The sequence below is a fragment of the Molothrus ater genome, chromosome 1 (genome assembly GCF_012460135.2).
Source record: "Molothrus ater isolate BHLD 08-10-18 breed brown headed cowbird chromosome 1, BPBGC_Mater_1.1, whole genome shotgun sequence".
Classification (NCBI taxonomy): Eukaryota; Metazoa; Chordata; class Aves; order Passeriformes; family Icteridae; genus Molothrus; species Molothrus ater.
Window position 1 is genome coordinate 43,630,469 of NC_050478.2, and position 24,012 is coordinate 43,654,480.

At 40.2% G+C, this 24,012-nt stretch overlaps 1 protein-coding gene across 8 annotated transcripts in view; it reads left to right on the top strand.

Annotated features, from left to right (window-relative positions):
• NEK11 (NIMA related kinase 11) overlaps positions 1–14,515 on the top strand; it is an 83,763-nt gene extending 69,248 nt beyond the window's left edge. For 7 of the 8 annotated variants that reach the window (XM_036378897.2, XM_036378901.2, XM_036378902.2 and 4 more), the window contains one exon: positions 13,047–14,515. In XM_036378897.2, coding sequence (XP_036234790.1) covers positions 13,047–13,251 — 205 coding nt within the window. In that variant the 3' untranslated portion in view covers positions 13,252–14,515. Of the gene's footprint in view, positions 1–11,587; positions 11,846–13,046 lie in introns of all 8 variants that reach the window. The other variant, XR_004979780.2, reaches the window with a different exon arrangement.
• Positions 14,516–24,012: the final 9,497 nt, after the last annotated feature.

Below are 24,012 nucleotides of genomic sequence, written 5' to 3' on the forward strand. Positions count from 1 at the left end.
ACCTGCACTTCATTTTTGCCTGGAATGAAAAGTAAGTGGGTTTGTTTCCCATGGTGATATGATGTTTTAAACCAAACAAAATTGCAGCTCTTGGCTGGTATTTTCAAATGAGACAGCAGGCAGTACATGGACAGTTCCCTTTGAAACTCATTGTCTACTGATTTTCAGCATTGCTGAAATCCCAGCTTTATTTATAAAGGTTTCAGTGTCTTAATAAAATGAAGATCTGTGCTTCCTTTCTAGAATGTACTGGTTAATGTATCTTGAGCCTTTATCTTGACTCAGTAATTTCTGGCCTTCCAAGATTGATTGCATCCTGTTTTAGGTGCTGATCTGATAATCATAGTGATGTGTATTATTTCTGAGATCAAATATTCTTTGCAATGTTGCAAGATTCAGCTGCTCTCAGAATGTAAACTCTTTGAAAAAGGGCAATTTTTTCTCCTGTGTAGGTGGACAGTGTCAATAATCTGGTGGATGTTATTGGAATACAAATAAGTTCAAACAGTAGATGCTAAGAGTTATTTAAGTGAGCTCTCTGAAGAAAATGAGTACAATTCCAACAGCATTGATAGCAATCACTGTTTAAAACAAATCACCATGTACTACAGGAAAATACCAATCACATTTACTCCTGATGGAAGTTGTTTGGTTTTATAGCATTTCAAGATTCAGCAGCTCCCGAGGTTTCACTTCATGGCTTAGCCCTTACTGTGCAATCAGTCCAAGGTCTCACAGCCTTCCACTTGTACTGCTTTCCATTCTTTTTTCATGGAAACTACTTATAAAAATAAACTACTGCATTATGTTGTCCCAGCTACTTGCAAGGTTAGATTTTTAGTCAAAATGCCTACTAAGCTTAGAGATTTCACCTGGTGTTCTCATGGTTTCTAGATAGAACTTAAAATATTTTGACTTTTAAAATATTTTGACATTGCTTTTAGGGCTGAAGTATGAATAAATCACTTCTTTCAAATTCTCTTTTTCCACTGCTGTTTCATGGTTTTCATGGTTTGTTGAGACTCACATTATTGTCCTTTCTCCAAAACATAGCATGACTTTTTCATTTTCTGAATACATTAAGGTGAGAAAGGACTTAATTGCTTGGAAAGTTAAGTGTAAGGAACAAGTCAATGAGCACAGTACCCAGCATGTGCATAGCCAAGGAGATCTCTGCAAACTCTGACCCCTGGCCAATCTACACACAGGGCACAGTGGGGTTTTCAGTGGTGAGAAGGAAGCACATCTGGCTATGAATCAGTACATAAAGCCACATAGCTTCTCTGCTCATCCTTCAGCAAACTTCATATGATGTGGTTTTTGAATGTCATCCACATAACAGTGCCACATAAGCAGGGCTAATATAATTTAGACTTGTGCTATTCAGTTTTACTTGGATAGGTGCAGACTTTTGGGGGGGGGGTCTTCCAGATGACAGCTTCTGATGAAGGAAACAATGTGGGGGATTTGTCTTACTGAGACAAACTGAGTAGCTGGAGTTCCTAAAAGGAAAGAGGAGAGCAGAGCAGGGGCAATAATGTGGAGGTGCAGTGAAATCTGTTTGGGTGTCAAGTCACTCTAGAAAGATGACTATGAAGGTTTGGGATTTGTACCATTTCCAAATGTTAGGAACAATAGGTTCTGATGAGGGAGACCCCTGTGTCATGAGCTGCTCATAAAGAGACCTTGTGCCCATGCATTACAGATGATGTTACTGGCAGAAAGTATCAGTAGCTCTAATAAAATGGTAGATTAATCTAAAATAACACAGGGTCTAACAGTGAAAGCACCTTTTAGCCATTTCCAATTGACATGTGAAAAATGCTGGCTTGCAAACCATTGTAGCAAGGCAGTCACTTGACAAGATGTTATGTGCTCATTGCTTGAGTTACTGCAGCACAACTCACTAAATGCCTTCTTTGACTTGCTGTGTATTGTCGGGTTCGGCTGTCTGTCTCTGCCCGACACGGGTAGGGTGGTTCTTGGGTGGCACGCGTTTTAAAGGACGAGTCTGGACTCTTCAGCTTTTCGATCTTCGGGTTGTTTATTATTTCTTATCTACAAAATTTTCTGTCTGCCCAACAGAGGTCTGATCTGCAAGCAGTCACAGGCACTCTCTGACCACCCACGGGGCGGTCATGTCTTTTTATACTAATATCTACGTACATGATATTTACCTTTATTTCCCAATGCTTTTCACCCATGTTAGCAAGTGCACCTTCACTATAAACCAATCCCCAAGTGCCAACATCACCACAGGAGATGGAGGACAAGAAGAAGAAAGAAGAAGGACAAGACACGCCCTGATCCCTCCATCTTGTCTCCATAACCCCCCTGTACCCAAAAACCTTAAAGTCTATATTTCACCCTCTAAATGTGTCCCTTTTACACCTTTTACTCTAAAGTGATTCTCTTGTCCTCAAACTCTTGTTATTTCTGTGGATGGATCAAAATCAAGCCACCAGACACTTCTGGCAACATTCCAGGATTTTCGAGACCCCCAAGGGTTCTCCTGGCATCTCTGGACATCAGAAACAATGTGCTGAGATCCTACAGTGTATCAAAGCATCAATTTAGGAGAGTCCCACTGTATTCTTATGTTGGACTTGACAAGAATATTCATGTGAGAGCAAAGCTGTGCTAAAAATCTTTATGGGAATTAGAAGGAAGCCACTGATGTTCTTGAACGTGGTAGGTAGGAGTGCTTGGTCTCCTCCTTTAAGTGAAAAGAAATGCCTTTTTTATCACTACAACCCCTAAATATTTCCTCTGACTTTCTCCTTCCAATTACCATTGCACTCTCTGTTCCAGTTGATCGCATCCAGCATCAATGTGAATCTCTGTCCTCTCAGTAAAAGTCATGATAAAATCACCAACTCCAGTGACAACAATTTCTACTTTGTTATATTTGGTATCAGAATTCATTATGAAGTTTATAAGAGCAGAGATTTAACTTTACCTTTCAAGCAGAGTTAATTGTCTCCACAAAACTTTCCACTTCAGTGCTAAGCATTTTGATATTGGGATCTGCAGTGTTGATAAGAAATCTCCATTTTTTGAACTAGCTCAAGGTTATCGTTATGCTCCTTCCCAGCCCTGTGGGTCAGCAGCGAGAAGTCAACCAAATATAGAAACTGACTGTGAGACTCTTATTCCTCATACTGGGTTTTGAAACTGAGGAATCATGTTAGATGCAGGAAATGGGAGGAGCCATTTCCTGGTATCTTCTGTCCTGGCCACCATCAAAATCTCGTGGTGGTTCCCATCCTTGGTGGCACAAGGTAACTTGGTGCATGCCGAGTCTGGGAAGCATTACTGCCACGTGCTATCCAGAGCCAAGTTATCTCTCTTTGTGGAGAGATCCACAAAGACAAACTGCTCAGACTGTTCCACTGATGTTCCCCTATAGAGACTTTCCAACTGTGCCTCTCAGAAGAGAGCCACACTGTTCTTCAGAAACAACTCCTCAAGCCAAAGCATTTTTCCCCTGTCAGATTAAATTGTAGTAGCACCTATTAATTTTTTTCCCCCCGAGGTCCATACAAAAAACTTGGTACAGATCGTTTTGTGCTCCTTTGTGGAGATATCCATGAATATCTACAATGAGTCATTTTAATAGCCATGAACTTTAATATGCACTTTAGAATTCAATAAAATGTATGGCAGTAGAAGGAAAAGGCTTTTATGCCCCAAATTTTAAGTAAATTAAAATCCTTTAGCCCAGCAGTAAGCACCTCTTAGCCAGTCCCCAAAGTGTTATGCACAGCAGCATACCACGATCAGGAAAAAGACTTCATCATCCCCTGCTGAGTGTAAGTAAAGCAGTCTTTCAGAAGTCATGAAGAGAAAGCACTGGGTGATATTTTTATTCTGCTCCTGTGAGTGCTTCTAACACTACTGGTTAGACTCATGAGCAGTATGTATATATGCTTCTTGTGCTTGTGATGCTGCCGTCAAATGCATAGTATATCTGAAAAATTCAGAAATAAAGGTCATTTTGAGGACATCCAGTAGGCACTAGATGTTCTTTGAGATAAGTAGTCCTAAAATGCTAGAAGTGTAGAAGGCTTTTTGCACATTTATTGGTGCAATTTAAAAAAAATTACAGTAAGAAGTGTTTACTTGATGTAGTATTTCAATTTATACAGAGTGGACCTTTCTGAGCCAACTGAAACTGGTTTTGTTATTTATGTCATTGAGGGCAGCTTTAGTGAAGACAAAAGCAACAAATACAGAAAAGCTAATTGTTTTTTAAGATTTTGATTTAAGAACTTATCAGTGACCTTTTGATTGCCATTGACTTTCATGTTGATGGTATCACGATGTATACGAGCTTGAGGAATGTCTTCTCACAGACAAAAGACATATTTGGTGAGGAAATTTATTGACACTGTCTGAGCTACCACTTTCTTCCAGGTGAATAGAGCACTCTTGAAGGTATTGATCCTGAAATGTTTTTGAGCATTGAATTTCCTCTTACACACACCAGTGTTCTGTCCAACACTCCATTTTCAGGTAATAATTTCTGTCTGGTGATCCCAAGGCATCTTACAGCATGACTATAGTTTTCTGCATCTCATGGGCTAAGCCAAAATTTTATTTACATATCCATTTTCCTTGTCACAGTTTCTCACACCTCATTTTTAAAGGCCAGGCTCAAATGAGTCGACTGAGTTCATTATGGAAAAAATTAAACATCTTAGTCCATGAGTTTCTCTTTCTTTTACTGAAAATCTATTTTAAGATAATTGCACCATTTATACTTTTCAATACTTTCCAGACCCAAATTTGAAGAAAGTATTTTGGATTTGCAGTTTGCTTTACAAGCAAGTGAGAGTACAGTAAACTCAGCAGGAACACTGAAAGATTGAACCCTGCCTGTGTGTGGCCAAGCTGGGATATTGGTTCTTGGCTTCTGTCAGGGAGAAGTGAGTGGGTGCTCCTGGCTCAGGAGTCATTGCTGTCCCAAGGCAATGACTGAAAGAGAAAGTGGGAATGGGCAAATCCTGTGCTTCTCCTGCCTAAGAAGAAATGAAGGTGAGTGAGACAGTGTCTGCTGCTCAGAAGTGTAGGAGTCCTCTGCAGCAGAAACAGCAGGAACCCCTCAAGGCTGAAGTTAGAGCTGATGGTCTAATTCCTCAGGCATTTTCCATGGTCTTCCTTCAGCTTCTGCCCTCTGTCCTCCCCTTTCCATGACAAAAATGGGCTGCTTCTCTTGTTGGCATTTTGTCTGTTACGCTGCTCCTCTCCATCCTGCATGGGATGGGAAGAGCATGTCACCTGCCAACACCATGGTTTCAGCAGTTCTCAGCAGCTTTCTATTTGTTGGGGTGCACTTTGAAATGAATAGTGAGAACAAACTTGGTAATTTGAGTGAGTGAGTATTGGGGCACAATTAAAGTTTGATGCTTTTTTTGGGGCGCTCATCTTTTGCCTGTTTTTCTCAGTACTTGAATCACTATCACCTCACATTACTATTACCTCAGGTCATAACAATGTGTAATATTTTGTGAATTTTCTTAGATATGTAAAGAAAACACAGATTTTTTTTCAGCTTCTCTGTTGAACTGTATGTCATAGATCCATGAGTCATTCTGTTATTCTGAATTTTTAAGGACTTTTTTTTTTAAGTGGACATTAATGCTATGATTGCTTCAGCACTAGACAGAGTTTTTATTCACTTTGAAAATTGCATTTCAGTAGCAAAACAACTAAAATTTTAAGTATAGGCTCATTCATTTGAAAATGTCAAGTGGCCCCAAACACTCAAAACATTCAGAGCCTTATACTTCTTTTTGTTTTGCACACAAAGCATAGCTTGCCTAGTTTCTCGTGCTGAGCATACATAATGCATAGATTGAGCTGTTCAGATTTTCAGCACCTTGATTTTGTCAATAGTTTGCAAATGCAAATATGCTTTCATGCAACATTAATTATATAGTCTATTTTCCATATGGAACCACTCGAATAATTTTGACAGCATTTACTAGAAGTAGCATTGCAACCTTGGGAAGTTTACTTGAGAGAAATGTAGGTAGGGAATTTTCCAAGAGGTTTGATGCAGGAATAACCACAGCTCTCTTTTGAAAGATATTAAATGTTTGCTTTGTAGGAAAAAAAATAAGTACTAGACTTCTATCTACATCTTTAAATGCCTAAACAGCTCTGTGAATCTTAGTTTGGTACAGACCCAGAAGAAACTAAATATGTAAATCTTTCTAGGCCTTTCTGAAAATCTTAAATCTACTGTCCATAGTTAGTAATTGCTTTTCTTTCTTTCTCTCTAGAATGGTGTCGTCATGGAATTTTAAGGCTCTGCCAAAATGTGAATTTGCCTTAGTCCTGTTTTATGCTAGGAATTTTTTAAAGAGCTACAGATGTGAAAAGAGACCTGAAAGAAGTTGTGGACTTAATCCACCTAGCTTCAGGCCCCATTGGGAGGATATAGATGTGAACTAAGCCTAAATGGTTGATGTTCGAACAATTGTTTGCATAAAACCTTATGCAAATGGGTTTGGGAGCCATTTTTGTGTATATGTTAGTGTCTATTTTATGTATATATACACTTAAATATTTGACATAATTGGACATCTCGCATTCCACAGCAGTTAGGGGTTTTTTTTTTAGCTTTTAAAATGTCTTTTTGATTAGATAGTTTAAGAGTATTTTTACTTTTACTGTAACCTTGTATGGGTGTTTAGCATAGCTCAGATCTTGAATGCTGCTTCACCTCCCTCTGTGGCTCTACAGTGCTCAAGCCCAGCTGGAAATGTTGTGAGTAAATTACTGTGGTGTTTGTGATATTTCTGTAAAGAATTGTCTATCTCCCTACCAAGTGATTTCATTAATCTCTCCACTGAAGCACCTTTGAAGCATTGACAAACCTTTTAATGAGACTGACTTATTGCTGACTCAGAAATGCACTGTTTTATGTAGTAACACTTAATAGAATGTGGTTAAACACAATGCTTGTATTGAGAAAAAATATATGTAGTAATAGTTAGTATTCTGATTGTTTCATGAAAATGCATAAGTACCTTTTTCTTTCTCTGAGAGGTAAATTGTTGGTTTTAAAACTTTAATTTTGGTATGAAATCCTATGTCAGGAGAGACCCCCTGACATAGTATTAAGTATTAAGCCATGTAAAAGGAAATCAGCATTAACTCTGTATTACCACACAGCTGAACAAAGGAGAATGAAGTTATATTCTTAAATTCTTACAAGATCTTCATATAATGGTTTACTTTTCAGAGGTAACTACTGTATCCTCACATACCCACATTCAAGAAGTAGCTGTACATTGTGCTGCTCTTCAGAGACACCTGTCTAAAACAAATGCATTGATAAACAAAGCAAATAGCATCAGGGATGTGTTGAGTGTGCCTGGAATTCCTTCTTGATCTTGATCAGTGATGCTGAATGAATTAAACTGATGACTGACTTTTCAAAGGTTCTTTGAATGACATGGCACTGCTAAAAATCAGAATGTTGTTTAAAATAATTATAGAAAAACTAGGAAATCTCAGGCTGTGCATAAAGCTCAGGGAAGTGTGTTTCAGGTAATTCTTCATGGCCACAGTGAAAGAGTGTAATTATCACTCACCCTACCTCATGAAGAAAAGCTCTATAGAAGCTCTTATTTTTAGTATTGGTAGTAAATTTCTTAATATAGGAAGACTTTACAATTGCAGTGTTCAGGTTTGATTTAAATAACTGTTTTGCTGTAATTTTTTTTCCTTCTGTGGGAAAGATGAATAGAAACATGTTTTCTCTTATGATAAAGTCTTTTCTAAATCCATAGTAGCTAGAATTCAACTAGCAGCTCTAAATTCTAATTAACGCTTCTTCCAAGAGCAGATGTCAGCTTCAATTCCTATTATATTAATTCATTTATCTCTGAATATGAGGTGCATGGAGAATATTATGGTTGATATTTCTTCACCTATGTGTCTACATGTTTTAATAATAAGATCCTTCTTAACTCATGGGAAAACATGTCTTAAATATGCTTTAGATTTTGCAGGTCTTTGAAGTAGGACATCAGAGAGTTTTGTTTGCAATCAAATTAAGGTGCTTTAATTCAGGAAGTACAAAGTAATTAAGGATGAATTAGGAAAATTATCATTGTGTTTTCAAGTGAAGAAATTTTCATTCAGCAGTAATATGAGAATAGTCGAAGTCCATTGAGGCTTGAAGGTGAAGGTGGAGGCTAATATTAGTAATTTGTATTTCTTTTCTTACTAGCTTTTATATAATAATACTTTCCATTGCCTTTTTTATTTTTTATAAGACCTTTTCTTAGACTTAGCTATTTTTTTTCACATTCCCAAGATTGAACAGCTGTCAGAACTAGAAAAGAGTTGCCCTACCTTTATAAATAAGTTCCTAAAACTTGGATCATGGAACTTATTATGTCCTTCTCCTAGCAGATCTCAAGGGGTCTTTAAACAGCAACAGAGAAGTAATGCTGAAAATGAAGATTTGAACCCAGAGCCATTTCTTTCAAGTGTCAAAGTTTTAATTATTCATAGTCAGCAATGCCAGCAAACAGAATGACAGAAAGATAACTCGAGAGGACAGAGATCCTTTGTGTTCTAACTGAGATAAACCTGTTTGTTTACTGAACCATGAGATGCTGTAGCAGATATCTTCAGATTTTCTGGTACAGTTAAAAAACAATATTTTGTATGAGATTAAGGATATGTAATTTCCTGATTCTTTTGCAAAGTCATCTCAGGAGATAAATGTAACAAACTTTTTGGCTGAGATTCCTATCACTACTGGTTAGCTGCTAAGTGGCATGGTTGTACTGTTTTAAAGAGAAATATGGGGTTAATAAATTGTTGCTTGGAAATAGCATTAATTCAGGGACAAATCATTTTTGGATGTGTTGATGAGAATCCTAAGTAATACGGCTGGACTCTATGGGGTTAGCTCCTTGAGTTAGGAAGAACAGAATTTAGAGGCATCTACTGAAATTTTTCTTTCAAAGATCCCTGCACTTACTTTCATGCCCCATGAGCCAAAATCAACACAGATTTGTTCTCTACTTTACAATGTGCTCTTTGGTGGTGGATGCAGGTGACCTGGCTGCATTCAAAAGGATAAATAAATGCTCAGTGGAATGGGTATTCCATGTGCAGAAAGTTTCTTTATTGAGGTTTGCTTTGATGTAGGCATGAGTAACTGGAATTTTGAAATAACTGAATTTTCTGTGTTTGTCTTAGGAGCAGAGTGTTTGTTGCCTGTTATGGCAGAGGTGCTGATGCTGATGCTGGAGGGACTTTCATGGTGTTACTACTCTGGTGTGTTCAGTAGTGGCTTGTGCAGAGCCTCTCCTTGCACAGACCACACGCAGCTCCCTGCAGGCATCACTGAGACCAGGATAGCTTTAAATGATAGCTGCCATCATGCTAAATGACACTGGAAAGTGAGAAGCTGAAAAACCCCTTAGCTGCTGATTTGTGTCATAGTTATCCTTCAAGGCAGGTCATGACAAGTTGTTGAGAGATATTAACCTGGCTGCTAATGCCCAAGGAGGAGCACAGCTTCAGCATTAATCTTGTTTTGTGGCTTTTGTCAGTGTGGCATAAAGGTAGGTCTATTGTAATTGATCTCCAAGCCAGAAAGGAGGCGTTAATATGTAGCTAGCACCAGAATAGTCAAAATGAAGACCAGTGAAATAACAGAGAATTCTTTGTTCACCTACCTAAGATTTACAACTTCCTCAGCCAGCTTGAGAACACAACATTATTATATTGTCAAATTTTAGTAATTTTGCACTGATGCGTAGAAAATCAACTGCAAATCACCAGATAGCCTGATAAATTCAGATCCACTAAATGACTTGGAATGGTTTTAGACACCCTGTGTCTAAAAATTGCAGTTCTCAAGGCTCCTATTTAGCTCCCCTCTAACTCCAGCAGTGCCTGTGATTTTGCTGATATTCTTTACTGCATCTCGCATACTCAGAAGTGCCTTATCCTTGATAAAACCAAGTCTCTATTTTATGTCCACACTCCATCATTATCTGCAAATCAAATATCAATATGGCCTTTGGGTCTTGTTGCAGTTGATTTTCTCAGGCATGTGTTGTGTGCTTGCACAAGAGCTGGCAACAAGAGTAATTTTTTTTCAGGCCACAGCTTATGTGGATGTCAGTGTCCCCAGACTGGCAATATCTGCTGTGCAGCCAGTGGGTTGGTGGTCACAGAATGCTTCCAGCCCTGTGTCTCCTCTGCCTGTAGCATTGGGACCACTCACCAGGAGTGAGGCAAGTTGAGCTCCATGAATCCCTCCATCTAACTCTAACAAAGAAGAAAAGAACAATCTGAGATACGACATTTAAGCACATTATTGAACATCATCCAAAGCCAGACCCTTGATTGGTAGAGCCTAATGTAATTCCTTGCATTTTAGCACACTGAAAAACAATTTAGGCCAGTGTGGGAAGGAGATCTGGCCCATAATTTTTCACAGTAATGAAATCCCAGATGTCAGGTATCCCCTTCGCTCGTGTCATCTTGGCTGAAAATGAGATGATGACTCACAGTGAGTTTGTAGGTGACTGAGCTATAGGATAGCATGAGGAGAGTAAATGCCAGTAAATCAGAAAACATGGATGGCCAAATGTGGCTGTAAATGGGAGTTCTGCACTTGCTCTCACAGCTCATTTGGTGGTAAGGCTTTAATTCTTTTTAAAACGTTAGTGCAGGTATCCCATATTTCATGTGAAATAGCAATCTGTAGTTGTGCATCTCTAGGATTTTACATGGATGGACAAGTATCCCCTAGCACAGGATCAGGGCCATAATGGACAAACCTCCCTTTCCAGGAAGTGCTTTCCCCTCTCCCTCTATCAGGATCATAGATTAACTCAGTGACACCTCTCTGACATTTACTCTCTGAGATCCCACACTTCTGCCTCTGTGATGCATGATGTGGTAGTAGAGTCAAATTAATGCAGCTCTCAAGTCCAAACAGAGCCTGATGTCTTCTTTTGTAAAAGCAGGTTATAATTTTTGTTACCTACCCTGTAATTTTCAACCTATGAACATTTTCCCCTTAATTCTATTGTCTCAGCTATTGCACACATTGGCTGATTTGCATGCTCTGCCAAGCTGAACAGAGAAGACTCAAGTCTGCAGGTCACATTTATTAGCAGAAGCAATACTCCCAAGGTATATATTTGCTTAATTTTTCATCTTTAAATAGACAGAACTACCCAAAAATTGAACATAATTGTCTGAGAGGGAGAGAGGAGTCATTAAAGGCACTGATGAAGTAGCAGTAATATCAGGATGGCTTTTCATGTATTGATTTTTAACTGTTGGGAAGAAATAGTGATATTTTTGATAATGTTTTGTGAAGAAATGTACATTGTTTGTCAAACAAATCTCCATTTACCTTTCGGTGGTAATCCAATCCCTAGGTTTCCAGTGTCTGAGAATTAATTATTTCCAATAGTTTTTATTTTCTCCTGAACAACATTAATTTCTAGTTATAGGAAGCAGGACTCTAGACCTGCAGAGATTCCAGCTTGGCCCTGTGTGTTCTGATCCTGGGTCTTGGCTTTCTCTGCCCCAGGTTCCTGATCTACCTCTGTGTCTGGAGCCAGCAGAGGGGTGACCTGAATCCAAAGGGGGATCACACCTGGGCATGATCGAGGTGCTAGAGAAGCAAAGAGCAAGTGAGATGGGAGAAGTTTGAGAAGCAATAAAGTAGAATTCTTTGCAATGTTTTCCTAAGAATTGAGGAACTCACATAATATGGAACTCTTACTGGCTGACATTTTATTATGATGATGTTGTTCCTCAGCAATAACAGGATGACCACTGACAAAAGGTAACTACACCATTAGGTTGATTATGCTATTGTGTGAGAAGAGTTTACCTTGTCCTGATGTTAGACATGTAACAAAAAAATCAGTACAAAAACCAGGAAAATCTACAACTGCAGTTTGTGAAGTTGTTGTTGGGAGGTAGGTTTAACTATTTAAACTGCTCTGGGAAGTGTGCCTGCTCCCTCTGAACCTACGTGCACATTTACTGAAGTTCTAAGCCTTAATGCTGGCACCAGGAGACATCTCTGATCCCCTTTTTTGCCCCTGTATAGATCGTCCTTGGTACAGCCACAAGCTGAGGGTGCCCCAGCTCCTGCTGCCTCAGGTACTGCAGCCGCCATATCACATGGTTGCCTTCCAGTACCTCCTTTTTGTCTAAAAGACAACCAACTCTCAACTGCTGTTACACGTAAAGGTTTAGTGAAAAAAACCAAATCCTTTGTCAGAAGCATGGAGAGCAGGCAGATAGTCTCTGAAACGCTGAAGGAAAATTACCCTGGTATTTTCATCAAAATATGAAGCCACCACTGAGTGAAAAATTCTATATTACCTGTGATATATGAACTGAAAGATGTTTTTCCTTTAGGAGGAAGAAATGCTGTTCATTGTCTTACAGTTTTCAAATGGTTCTTTTTTATAAATCAATATTAAGATGCTGTGTGTGTTTTGTCACCGAGTTACAGATTTGTGTTCTGATAAAAGGAGAGCACTGTAGAAAAGAAAAAAGTGTCAAGTTTGCTCATACTGAGCTTGTACAATGGTTTTCTTGTATTTGATAGAAGCTAAAATAAAGCAATGAATAACAAAGTGTGCTCACATAACATGCCACTGGTGTTCAGCTGACTGGGTTGCTTCTTGGATTTTGATGAAATCTGGAAGCAGTAATACATGTGCATTTACCAGTCTTGTTGTAGATAAAAGAGCTGTGTCAGACTCAGCAGGAAGAGGATTCTTGGATTGTAACAATGAAGATGGCCATGCTTCCCGTGACTTTCCTATGGCCAGGCTTTTATTCTTGGGCTTGGTATAGCAACTAACCATGGAGAAATTCACCAGGAAACTTTAGTTCCTTTTCCTGTCAGGCAAACAAGGTGCTTGATCAAACCTACAACATTTAGAAGGAATCTGCACTAGTTAATGTTTGTGTTACTATATAAGATGAATTACCTTTTGCTTGACCTTTTGTATAATATTTCTCCCCAGATCTGCCATTGGGAAGCTGGGAGTGGAGACATTTGAGGCAGTGTACAGCTGCCTCAAGCAAGCGAGACAGCAGAATGCCAGTGAGGAGGAGCTCAGGAGCTGTCTGGAGAAACTGGTTTCTAGGGCAAGTGATTGCTTCGAAGTGGATCAGCTGCTGTACTTCGAGGAGCAGCTCCAGGCTTTAGAGCCACATCTCCAGCTGTAACAGTGTGTCTGCAACATCTGGGGATGGCACCAGGGGAAAGGGACCTCCTTCAGGCCAGCAGGCAAGTACAGGAGTATCGCCGGCTGGGGGACAAATCACCAACAGGACGGGACTGCCAAGAACGCATCTCAAGCTGGTTTGTTTTCCAGCAGCAGTCTCATTACATGGTTATGACAATGGGAAGATGCCAGCAGCTCACATGTCAGGCAGCAGACAAAGAACTTAATGTTACAACTTACTTTAAAAGTTTTTTGACTAATCACACAAGGCAAAAGCATATTACAGTAGTTCTGTCCAACCACTATAAGCACACATACCTTTGGTTAAAACAATGCTTCCTTATTTCGAATACAATACTGCTTGTAAGTCTTAAAACACAATGCACAGAGCTCTATTATTAAGCTTAGAACTTTCTAATATCTTGCTAGATATACTTTTCTGCAGTTTAGGGAGTTATTCTAGACAAGCATTAATACACAGACCATTGTTCTATTTGTCCTTACTTTTCTAGTTCTTATATAGTTTTGCTGCTGACAAATCTTATGGCTACTGCTTAGCTCTAATTCCAGTTCTGCTATCTTTGAGGCCTGTCTTTTGCAGCTTTCCCAAAACCCTCTGATTTTAAAGATTCTCACACAGGAGGTATTTGTAGGACACTGCTGAGGGTAATGTAGTACCTAAGCATGTGGGTAAGCTCCATTTGAGAGTCCAGACTGCAGTGAGAAGTGGGTAAATATGGCACTAATTTAAGGGGCAGGAAGAGGAACAAATGTTTGTGACAGTGGAGGGAGGATTCACAGTTACCTGTGTCCCCTTCTTCTGCCACTTAAAGCAAAGGAAGGGTGTTCTGGGCTGTGCCTGGATACCAGTCCTGCACTCAGAGCATCACTGGCAAAGCTGTCTTTGATGGAATGATGCAGGATTAGACTCCAGCTGCTGTTGATTTCTGTGCTAACTCATCCTTGTGATACTTATTCCCATAGTTTTTCTAATTTGGCAGATTTACTTTTAAACATATATGTATATGTATGGCCACTCAGCCCCTAATTGTCTTGTTATTATTGATTGTTCAAAAGGGCTGCATTAAATCTGAGCTTCAAAGGAACTGTGGACATACATACATACATATGTGCATATTTATATACATATATGCATGCTCACATACACAGAGATAGGTGTGTATGTTCATAATGGCAGAAGTATGTCTGGTCATACACTGTACTTGTCTAAAGAGTTTCTTTGCATTAAATTCATTCTTCAAAAATGGAACAATAAGCTGATTTTTTTTTCTGCACATTGTTACTGTTAGTGTTCTTTCTTAGTGTTTATGCTCCCTTCTTCATATGCATCCCACTCCTGCTGATTTCAATTGTCTATCAGGCTCTGATGATATATTTAATGTTTTCCTTCTACCTCTTCCTTCCTTATTCTGCATTCTGAGCTCCTTCCTCCATCTGTGTAAAAGACTAAAGGTTAACAAAGGATTGGTAAAGGAATCTAAAATGAGTTGTAGACCAAATGGATTTTAGGTATTGAGCCATTATCATAATCCTTATGCATCCTGCTTTTTCATCACAACTCTTAAAGGACTTTGGGATTGTACTAAATAAATTAGAAGAAATTCATAATAAGGATATCAAAAAAACATTTCTATTTGACTTGAGTTATTTACAATGAAGTATACCAGTATTGATGGTCAATTAATCCTACTGATCCATCTTTATGACATATGTTAAGAACAAGGCAAAAGACAAGTAGAGTCATCTGAATCTATTTTAGCAGCAGCTTAAGCTGAGGAAGCAAAAGGCACATCCAGCTACAGATGATGTGGCACTATACTACTAGCTCAAAGTAAAAAGAGATTCTGGTATGTTTCAACTTATTCTAGCTTCAGCTTTTATTTAGAATATGTGTTACAAGCAGAGACTAAAGCCCACTATGATGTTCACTGAAGTAAGGAAACATATTTGTTTATCAGGTTTCAGTCCTTTCCTGTTACTTCTTCTTACACTCCTCATCCTTCTCACTGCTGTGTAGGTGTGCCTGATTCCATATTTTCTGCACATAACTTAAGACCATTTAAAACAGAAGCGCTGAAGTCCAGGATACAGGAGGAGAGCTTGGATGTTGCAGGGACTTGTAAGTCCAAAAGCAAACAATGAGTACCTGACATGGTGAGAATAATGTCAGAGGAAGATAATCTTCACTCCTTCTTTTGACTCTGCTGCAATTCAAGGTGATTTGTCACAAAAACTTCAAAAGGAGCCTCTGTAAGCAGTCAATGCCTTTTTTATTAGCGACAAACACTTCTTCAAGCTTTTTTCCATGCAGTTTACAAGAAAAAATACCTGGGTAAGAATGGGTCAGGCTCCTTAAGGCAGTCAAGGACTCAGATGATCATTAAAGGGAAACTTTTAAAATCTGAAAAACATGGTTTAGTCACTCAGATTGACTTCAGGGAAATGGTTGCTCTCTGATGAGCAGTATTTTCTTTCATTTGTTGCACAGGAAAAAGAACTCACAATGCCTTTTACACTTACTTAGTTGCTTTCTGCTCTCTGCAGGGAATGACCTTCAAGGCACGTGAGGATCTGGAGGTTTACTGCTTGTATGCTTTAAACCATACTTTGTTTCGTTTTGTGGGTTTTTTACATGAATCACATCACAATTAGCCAATGTAGTACACACATTAAACACAGCAGGAAATTTTTGCCTTTGAGCTGTAGTAAAAGCACAGAAGTACATCCCATGAATTTGACAGAAATTTTTACATTACTGTTTGACTTGCAAAATCCCATTGCTAGTGGTCATTAGTAGAAATCTAAAAGGAAGGAGGGGGATTGTTGATATCATAGATCTTCAGTAATAAAAAAGCAGCAGAACTGCTGGAAGTAAATGTGAGGAAATAAATGTAAAGACATTAAGTTGCTAGGCATAAATCTTCATAAAAAGTCCCATTTAACCTACATATTTGTACCAAAAGCTTTGCAAGCATGAGGCAACCTTGCTGCCTTTTTTATTGATTCTCTTTAAAATGCTACAAGATGAATTGCTTGATGAAGAGATATTGAAAACAAAGGAAGTGGAGTGAATATTTTTTTTAATGTTTTGAAGTCTTAAACCTGGTATATAGGTGCTTGAACTATAAAGGGAAAAGCAACATCTGAGTTTTCTGATAAGAAGTATAACTGTCCGTTTCTTGTCGACAGCTGGATTAGGAGGCAGACCAATTCTATTTTTCACAGCAAACAAAAAGGAAATCCTTTCTTAGAGGTGATTGCTCCGCTGGGTAATTTCTAGACAGCATCAGAAACCCCCCTCTCTGCAAGATGAAATAGAGGTTCCCAGTGCCTGAAAATCCTGCTTGCAGGAAAGAACGTCCCTCCCTCATGGACCTGGCTTTGTGACTGTTGCCCTGTGATGACCAGACTTTCCCAGCCATACCACAAACCTGCACCTGACACAGCAGGAGCTCACCCCTGGCTGCTGCTGGATCTCCAGCTCCACACATAACCAGAACAATGGAGCATCAAGCAAATACACAGGTGAAAAAAAGGGTAGGAGGCAGCAAAATGGCCATATGGATAATGCAAAAGCTGACCTTTCATCTTTGGTATAAGTCAGCTCAGACTGACCTGTAGGTGCAACTACTGTTATCTGAGGGGATTTAGTGGGCACAAGAAGAAAGGCTCAAACAGGAGATTTGTTTGGAAACAGGATCAATATGAACGCAGGCACATTTATCTTTGATATTTTGTTTGTAATATTTGTGCACAACACAACATAACCTGAAAACTCCTTAGCCTGTCTCCACTGAATAATCTTGTTCTTCAGGGGGGAGAACTCAGGCAAAAGGTTTTTGCATGTGATTATTGGTAGTAAGTAGAAGTCTGATGAAAATGCAGTCTCCAGATGCTGATTTGGCTGATGATTATTCCTGTTCAGGAATATGACTGCCTTGATAATAACTATCCAGATGTGCTGGATATATGCACATAAGAAGAGCTGAATTACCAGCAAAGGCAGATGTATTTATGTACAGACTGGTCAGGCACAGAGGGTGGGCAAGGGATGAAATAGGATGAAGAGGGTTGTAAGTTCCTTCCTCTTAATCCTTCTCCTCATACACTTAGTTACCACACCCAGTCCTACTTATTTTTGTCACTTTTTTATGGTTGGGGGAATAAAGGGACGGTGAATGGCCTTTTCTGAAGGCCACTAAATTATCTAAAATGAGATTAAGAATGAAAACCTAACAGGAGACCTTGATGTCAGTGGTCACAGCAAGAGAAGACCATGCAAATGCTTCTGGTTCCATAGAACTATGGGTCCAGTTTTCTTTTATCTGGGTTGGAATATGGCCATCATGGCTGGGAAGTTAGTTAGCATTCCCAGATAATTTTTCCTGTTAGCTCTTCAGACAGGTTTCAGTCCTCAGTTGCTCATGAATGGTTAGCTACAGCCTCCTGACTTCCAGCATTCTCACACTGTGCAGTTGGTCACTTCCCCATCAGGTCAGAAAGCAGAAAACAGGTCCTGGGAAAGCTTCCAGCAGAAAGAGCAGTTGAAGAAAACAGACATTTTAGTCAGCTGGTTTAAAAGTACACCTCTTGGGTAAATATTTTCCCTTCCACTTGATGACACCTGGCCAGGGATTTCCAATGTTTTGCAATGTGCCAGAAATACACACACTGTGATTATCGTCCTGTAGATGAAATAGGCTCGGCTTTGTTGTAATTTTTATTATTACATGTGTAGCTGTAATCTGTAATCAAACTACAAAGGCAGTGGTGTGCAAGCAATAAGGAAAAATACCTCTGAAGAAAAAGGGCAAATGAAAGAGAAGATTACTGCTTTGTACTAGTTAACTGTCCTATGTATTGATATATTTTAACATTCAGAAGCTGCAGTCTGTCTTAGGGAGCCTGAGAATGTTGTATTTATGTACATGTACCTACACAGAGAAATGAGTTGTGACTCTCTCATGAACTGTCTATCCATCAGTCATCTCCCTCTGCTTCTAGGCATGCACACACAAACATATTTATATACACAGCATGTCACCAAACCTTCAAGAATCAAATTTTCTCTCTTGATAAACAAAATATCTGCCAGTTGCTCCAAAAAGTTCTTATGAGCAGGTAAATACATAGCTCAATGCACCTTGAGCAAAAAAAAACCCTGAATGTTTTGATCAGGTACTGCACCAGGCACTGTACAGAAGAGCTCCAAGGCAATCCCAACCTCCCAGGTGTCCCAGCTGGATTTCCAGCAGGAATATGAAGGGAAGATGGTTCAGAGAAGTAACCTGAGCTTGTGTAGCAAAGTGAACAGGAAGCCAGCCAAGGTGAGCACTCCTCCTGGTCCTCACCTGGTACTGGGCAAGGCAGCCAGTGGTGGCTTGTGGGTACCAGGGTAAGGCAAGGCATAAAGGAGAATCAGTGTTGTGAAATGGATTTTAATACAGGAAAACAGTATTTAATGAAATATGACTCTGTGACTGTGCATGGAAGTGAGTGTGTGATGGACTGTCGATGAGGTGATTCTGTGCCAGAGCTTTATGCCCTAGAGATGACTGAGTGCTATGAAGAAGCTGGGAAGTTGTCAATTGCTCTTCTCTTTCCATTGCCATCTGCTGATCCCTCAAAAACTGCCTTATTGTACCATGGCATGCAGATATTCCCTTGGGCTGTGTTATTTCCTCTCAGCATCTCTAATATGAGTTCTATTTCAGGTTTTTTCATATGAAAATCTCTTTCTGGCTGAGGCTGCTCTATTGATCTGCATCTCCAAAGGGTCAGTAGTGTCAGAGTGTTCTTAAATAATGCATTGGAGTTTTGTCCCTCTGCTCTCAGTGAGTTCTGGGGAAATGCTCCATAGAACTGCCACGGACTCTTCCTAGCTTGAACTGTCTCAGTTGTCTTGTCCTCTTTCCTCCCCAAATCCTCAAGGACAGAAAGTAAAGTGAACTCAAGGTGCTCAGAGTGTATAGAATAGATGCTGTTATTTAATGTTGAGAGGCTGCTTCTCTTGTTTTGTAAGACAGTTTTTGAGTGTGAGTATTATTTTATTGATGCCTTTAGGCAAATGACAATAAGTGGCATACTTTTGCTATCCTGTCTTTGCCAGTGAGTTGGTTTTTTTCCCCACCTCAAAGCGAAGCCTGCTTATTTTGAATGCTTTTTTGGCAGGAACTTGGCTCCTGAGGCTGACAGTGAATGCTCCTGACTCCCTAGAGGCCTAATTTTGCCAGTTACTCATGCATGCCCTTCTACAAGCTGTCTTGGCAACTGGGGACTGTGTTTCTGGGAGGGGGTGCTATTCCAACAAGTGTAAGCCAGGGTGTTGAAATGATCCTTCTATTGCCTGAGGACAACAGGAATCACTTCCAGGTACACAGTGGGAGTGGAGGCAGCCAGAGCAGCCCCAGGCCTGAGCATCTCCCTGGTGCTGCTGGAGGAGCTCCAGGGTTTGCTGCATCCCAGTCCAGGTCCATCTCCAGGGCCAGGAGAGTCGGGAACCCTCTGGATTCACATTCAGCGCTTGCTGCTGTTTTGAGCTAATACTGCAGAGTGGAGATTCATGGAGAGCAAACCCTTGTAAAGACAATGAGTCTCCAGACTACCTAATGACTACTTAATGAGTGTCTAAGCACTGCACCATTATTGATTTTTAATTGCCTTCTTTCTGGCTTTGTGCTAGAAAATGAAAAAGGAGCAAACACTATATGTAATGAGGGTAGATGATTAAAAAGTAATACCTAAGAGACACCCAGTCGTTTGTGGAAAAGACCACAAGAGTAATGTGATGAGAGAAACCAGCACTGCTGTGTGCCTGCCACCTCTTTGGACTTTTGCAGCTGTTAAAAATTGAAGTTGGTTTCAGCGAGATCTAGCAGAAAAATAGATTATTTGGTATCAGCAATGTAATTAAACTTATGGATTTTATTAAATCAATAAATATTGGTTCATTTCCACTGCATGGAAAATCCAGTCCACATCACCAGGTCAGTGCAGATGGGCTTTTCAGAGGTTGCTCTTTAGCACTGTGCCCTTTCTGATGTCTGATCAGACTATTTTTGACTGCATTCAGTGAATGCGCATTACTTTGAGCAGTAGACAGCAGAAAGGCCCAGTTGAGAGTGGACCAAATGAGCCCTAAATCCATCAAGCATTTAACCATGTGCTTAGCTGTGAATGCCAGCCTCACTGCTGCACAATTGCCAGGGAAACAGGGAGCAATGGGTTGTTGTACAGAGCAAAACACAGCACAGGGACTCTTGCTCATAAAAGAGGTAGCTCTTCAGAGCTGGAAGCACACCTTTGAAGCTACATGCATTCACAACTCTGAGAAGATCTCCAGCCACTGAGACAGTGGTTGTGGTCCAATCAGCTGAAATAAAATAATATAGATTTATATAATCAAATGATGAATTTAATTAAAATGCACATGGATTAAATAGATTCCTAGAACACAAGCTAAATGGCAGAAAATGTGGTTTTGAGGAGAAACTCGCATAATTTCACTTCTCAGCTCTGAAGTGTGTGCATTTGTGGGGTATTTTAACCTGAACCAACAAAAAACTCTGGCCAGATGTTAATGTCTCTAATTCTACCCTTTTGTATCTCTCTTTCACTTTCCATGCCACACATTTTGTCACCAGGCACTATTCTGACAGGTCCCTCTTGTTTGGCTTCTGTTCTGCAGGAGTTTATGGTGACTCTTAGTGAAACATATGTTTTCATAATGAAAACTCTTTTCCTTCCTTCCTTCCTTCCTTCCTTCCTTCCTTCCTTCCTTCCTTCCTTCCTTCCTTCCTTCCTTCCTTCCTTCCTTCCTTCCTTTCCTTCCTTCCTTCCTTCCTTCCTTCCTTCCTTCCTTCCTTCCTTCCTTCCTTCCTTCCTTCCTTCCTTCCTTCCTTCCTTCCTTCCTTCCTTCCTTCCTTCCTTCCTTCCTTCCTTCCTTCCTTCCTTCCTTCCTTCCTTCCTTCCTTCCTTCCTTCCTTCCTTCCTTCCTTCCTTCCTTCCTTCCTTCCTTCCTTCCTTCCTTCCTTCCTTCCTTCCTTCCTTCCTTCCTTCCTTCCTTCCTTCCTTCCTTCCTTCCTTCCTTCCTTCCTTCCTTCCTTCCTTCCTTCCTTCCTTCCTTCCTTCCTTCCTTCCTTCCTTCCTCCCTCCCTCCCTCCCTCCCTCCCTCCCTCCCTCCCTCCCTCCCTCCCTCCCTCCCCCCCCCCCCCCTTCTCTCTTCCTTTCTCTCTGCATTTGACTCTAAGATTCTTCCTTCTAAGTGCATACTGTTTGTCTACATCCCTGTAACATCTTAGAAAATTCTCCCTTCAAATTCCTGACAGGCATAAAACCGATAGGTAAAATTATTCTGATGCTTTGGATCATTTGTTACACTTTCTATGTATTTAGTAGCAGCCTCCTCTTAAATTGCATCAGAACTATATTTCTGTCACACCCTTTCTTTTTGCTTTCCTTCCCTTTTGTAAAGGCTGAACTTCTCCCTTATGCTTTCCAGTGTTCCTTCCATTTTAAATTAGTTTTGAGCTTTTGAAATAATTAAAAACATGATTCTACCTGGGAATGATGGGTGATCATCAAGCAATACCTCATGGCAAGACAAAACCACCCTTCTGACTAAAGAGACTCTGCAAAGCCAAACATCAGAGAGACAAGTCATAAAAACCAAGTTTTTTCAGCCACCAAAAGAAAGGACAGTTTTTCAGAATTCTTGCTATGAAATAAAATATCTGGAAGACAATAAGAAAAATGAGAAGCATCATTTAGGCATTATTCTTACAAAAAAAACCCCTACAGTATTTTAGTAAAATTCAGGACATGAATCTAATTATTTGACATCAAACCACTTTTTTATTATTACATTTATATTCAAAAGAAACAGGAGAAAGGTCATCCCATTATTGTCATCTGAGAAAATACACATTTTTTTCATCTTACTAATCTAAGTTTGGCAGCAAAAAATGTAAGAGACTAAAAGCCTGGACAGATGACTTTGAAGAAAAACACTTTTCTTCGAGATTTATGTATTTTTCTAGGAAGGTAAAAAGATTTGAAAATGTCTGAAGTGTGAGCTGCATCAGCTGATCGTGTGAAAATGAGCTTCAATCAAACAGGCTTTGATTTCTCAGAGAAGGAAGCACGCTTTCAATGTACTCATTTGCAATCAAAAAGCCTAGACAGATTTGACGTTTTCTTTTGCAGCATCAGATTCAGGGAATTGCAGAACCAGAGGATATGTTGATTTAATGACAATTCCCATGAATTATAATGAGTGGTTCTCACACCTGTGAACATTTCCATTTCTTCTCAGCCTTTCTTTAATATCCCCACAGTACAGCACCAACTCATTTAAAATTGCTCAAGAGCAGGAAGATATTATTCCTTGGGCAGTCACTAACCAGAAAAGTCACACAGCTCCTTGTGTGGACCACATCTTAGGTTCAAGATGATGGAACCTGGTCAGGATGTGTAAGAACAAGATCTTAGGCCAAAAGCAGAGTCTCAGTCCCAGCTCCACCTGCAAGAACTGCAGGTGCTGTGGTTGGGCCTGACAGGGGCAATGCTACACTGGCAGTGCCCCTAAGGCAGGGCATGGTCCTGTTTCTGCCAGGATGTCTCATTGCAGAGTCAGTGAAAGGAGATGGTCAAGAGAAATATATCCCTAGGGGTGCAGGTGGTGTGGTTTTGTTGGATCACAGAGCAAGGACAGTCAAGCACACCGTTTTAGATGGTGAGGATTGGATGGACCTCGGCCTGACAGCCCTGATCTGGTCTGTGCAGCCCAGCACCCTGGTCCAGAGCTATCCCAGCAGTTTTCAGGCTTTTTCCAAAGGGTAAAAACTTTTACACCACAGCACCTCAAAGTTGGTGCTATGGTGTAAAAGGAGCCTGCATTCCCACTGCTAACATCTGTCCATAATTCCAGCAAGGCACCAGAGACTCATACAGATGAAGACAGAGCTAGCACCGAGATGTGAAGTTTTATTGTTGCTTATCATTAATAGTTTCTGCCTTATTGTGGCCATTTCTCCCTTTTCCTTTTCCCTTTGTCATATCCTTCTCTCAGATACTCTTTCAGAGTTACTGTCACCAAAGAGGGGAAGCAATTTGCTGGGGCTGCTACCTACCTCGAGTTGCTAATTATAGAGCAGAGGCAGGCAGAAGGAGCCAGGTATGTTGTGAATCTGTCTTGATTAAGGAGTGAGCAGCTAGGCTGAGGGTCTCCAATTTTGTTCTCTGTGTCAGCAGACTGGCTTCTCTCCTGGCTCATTGTTCAGGAGCCAGAACAGCAGTCCTGCTAGGTAGATGTGTGTGCTCCCAGTGGGAACTGGCCCTGCAATGATCAGGCTGCAGGTACAGAGGCCTGAAAGCAGCATGCCATGTGCCATTGTCTACCCAAAGTGGCCTTTAAACACCCACTTAAACCCGATGTCCTCAACATTCATTGTGAAAACAAGACAAAACCTCATTTGGTGGTGAGGTGAGGTAAGTTTTATTCTCAGAAAGAGCTTTCACTCTTGGATTTGTGACTTTGTACTGGCTGTCCAGATAGAGCAGTGACTTCTCAGTCACTGCTGCTGGCCATACCACAGCTCTATCTGTCTGTGGTGGGTTGCATGGACAGGAATGCTTCATTCCTCTTGGACCACACAGACCCCATGGCTCAGTAGATGGTTGTATTTCCAAGGATGTATTAGGAAACTGTTTCTTGGAATGGAATGCATGAAGACAGAGGCAG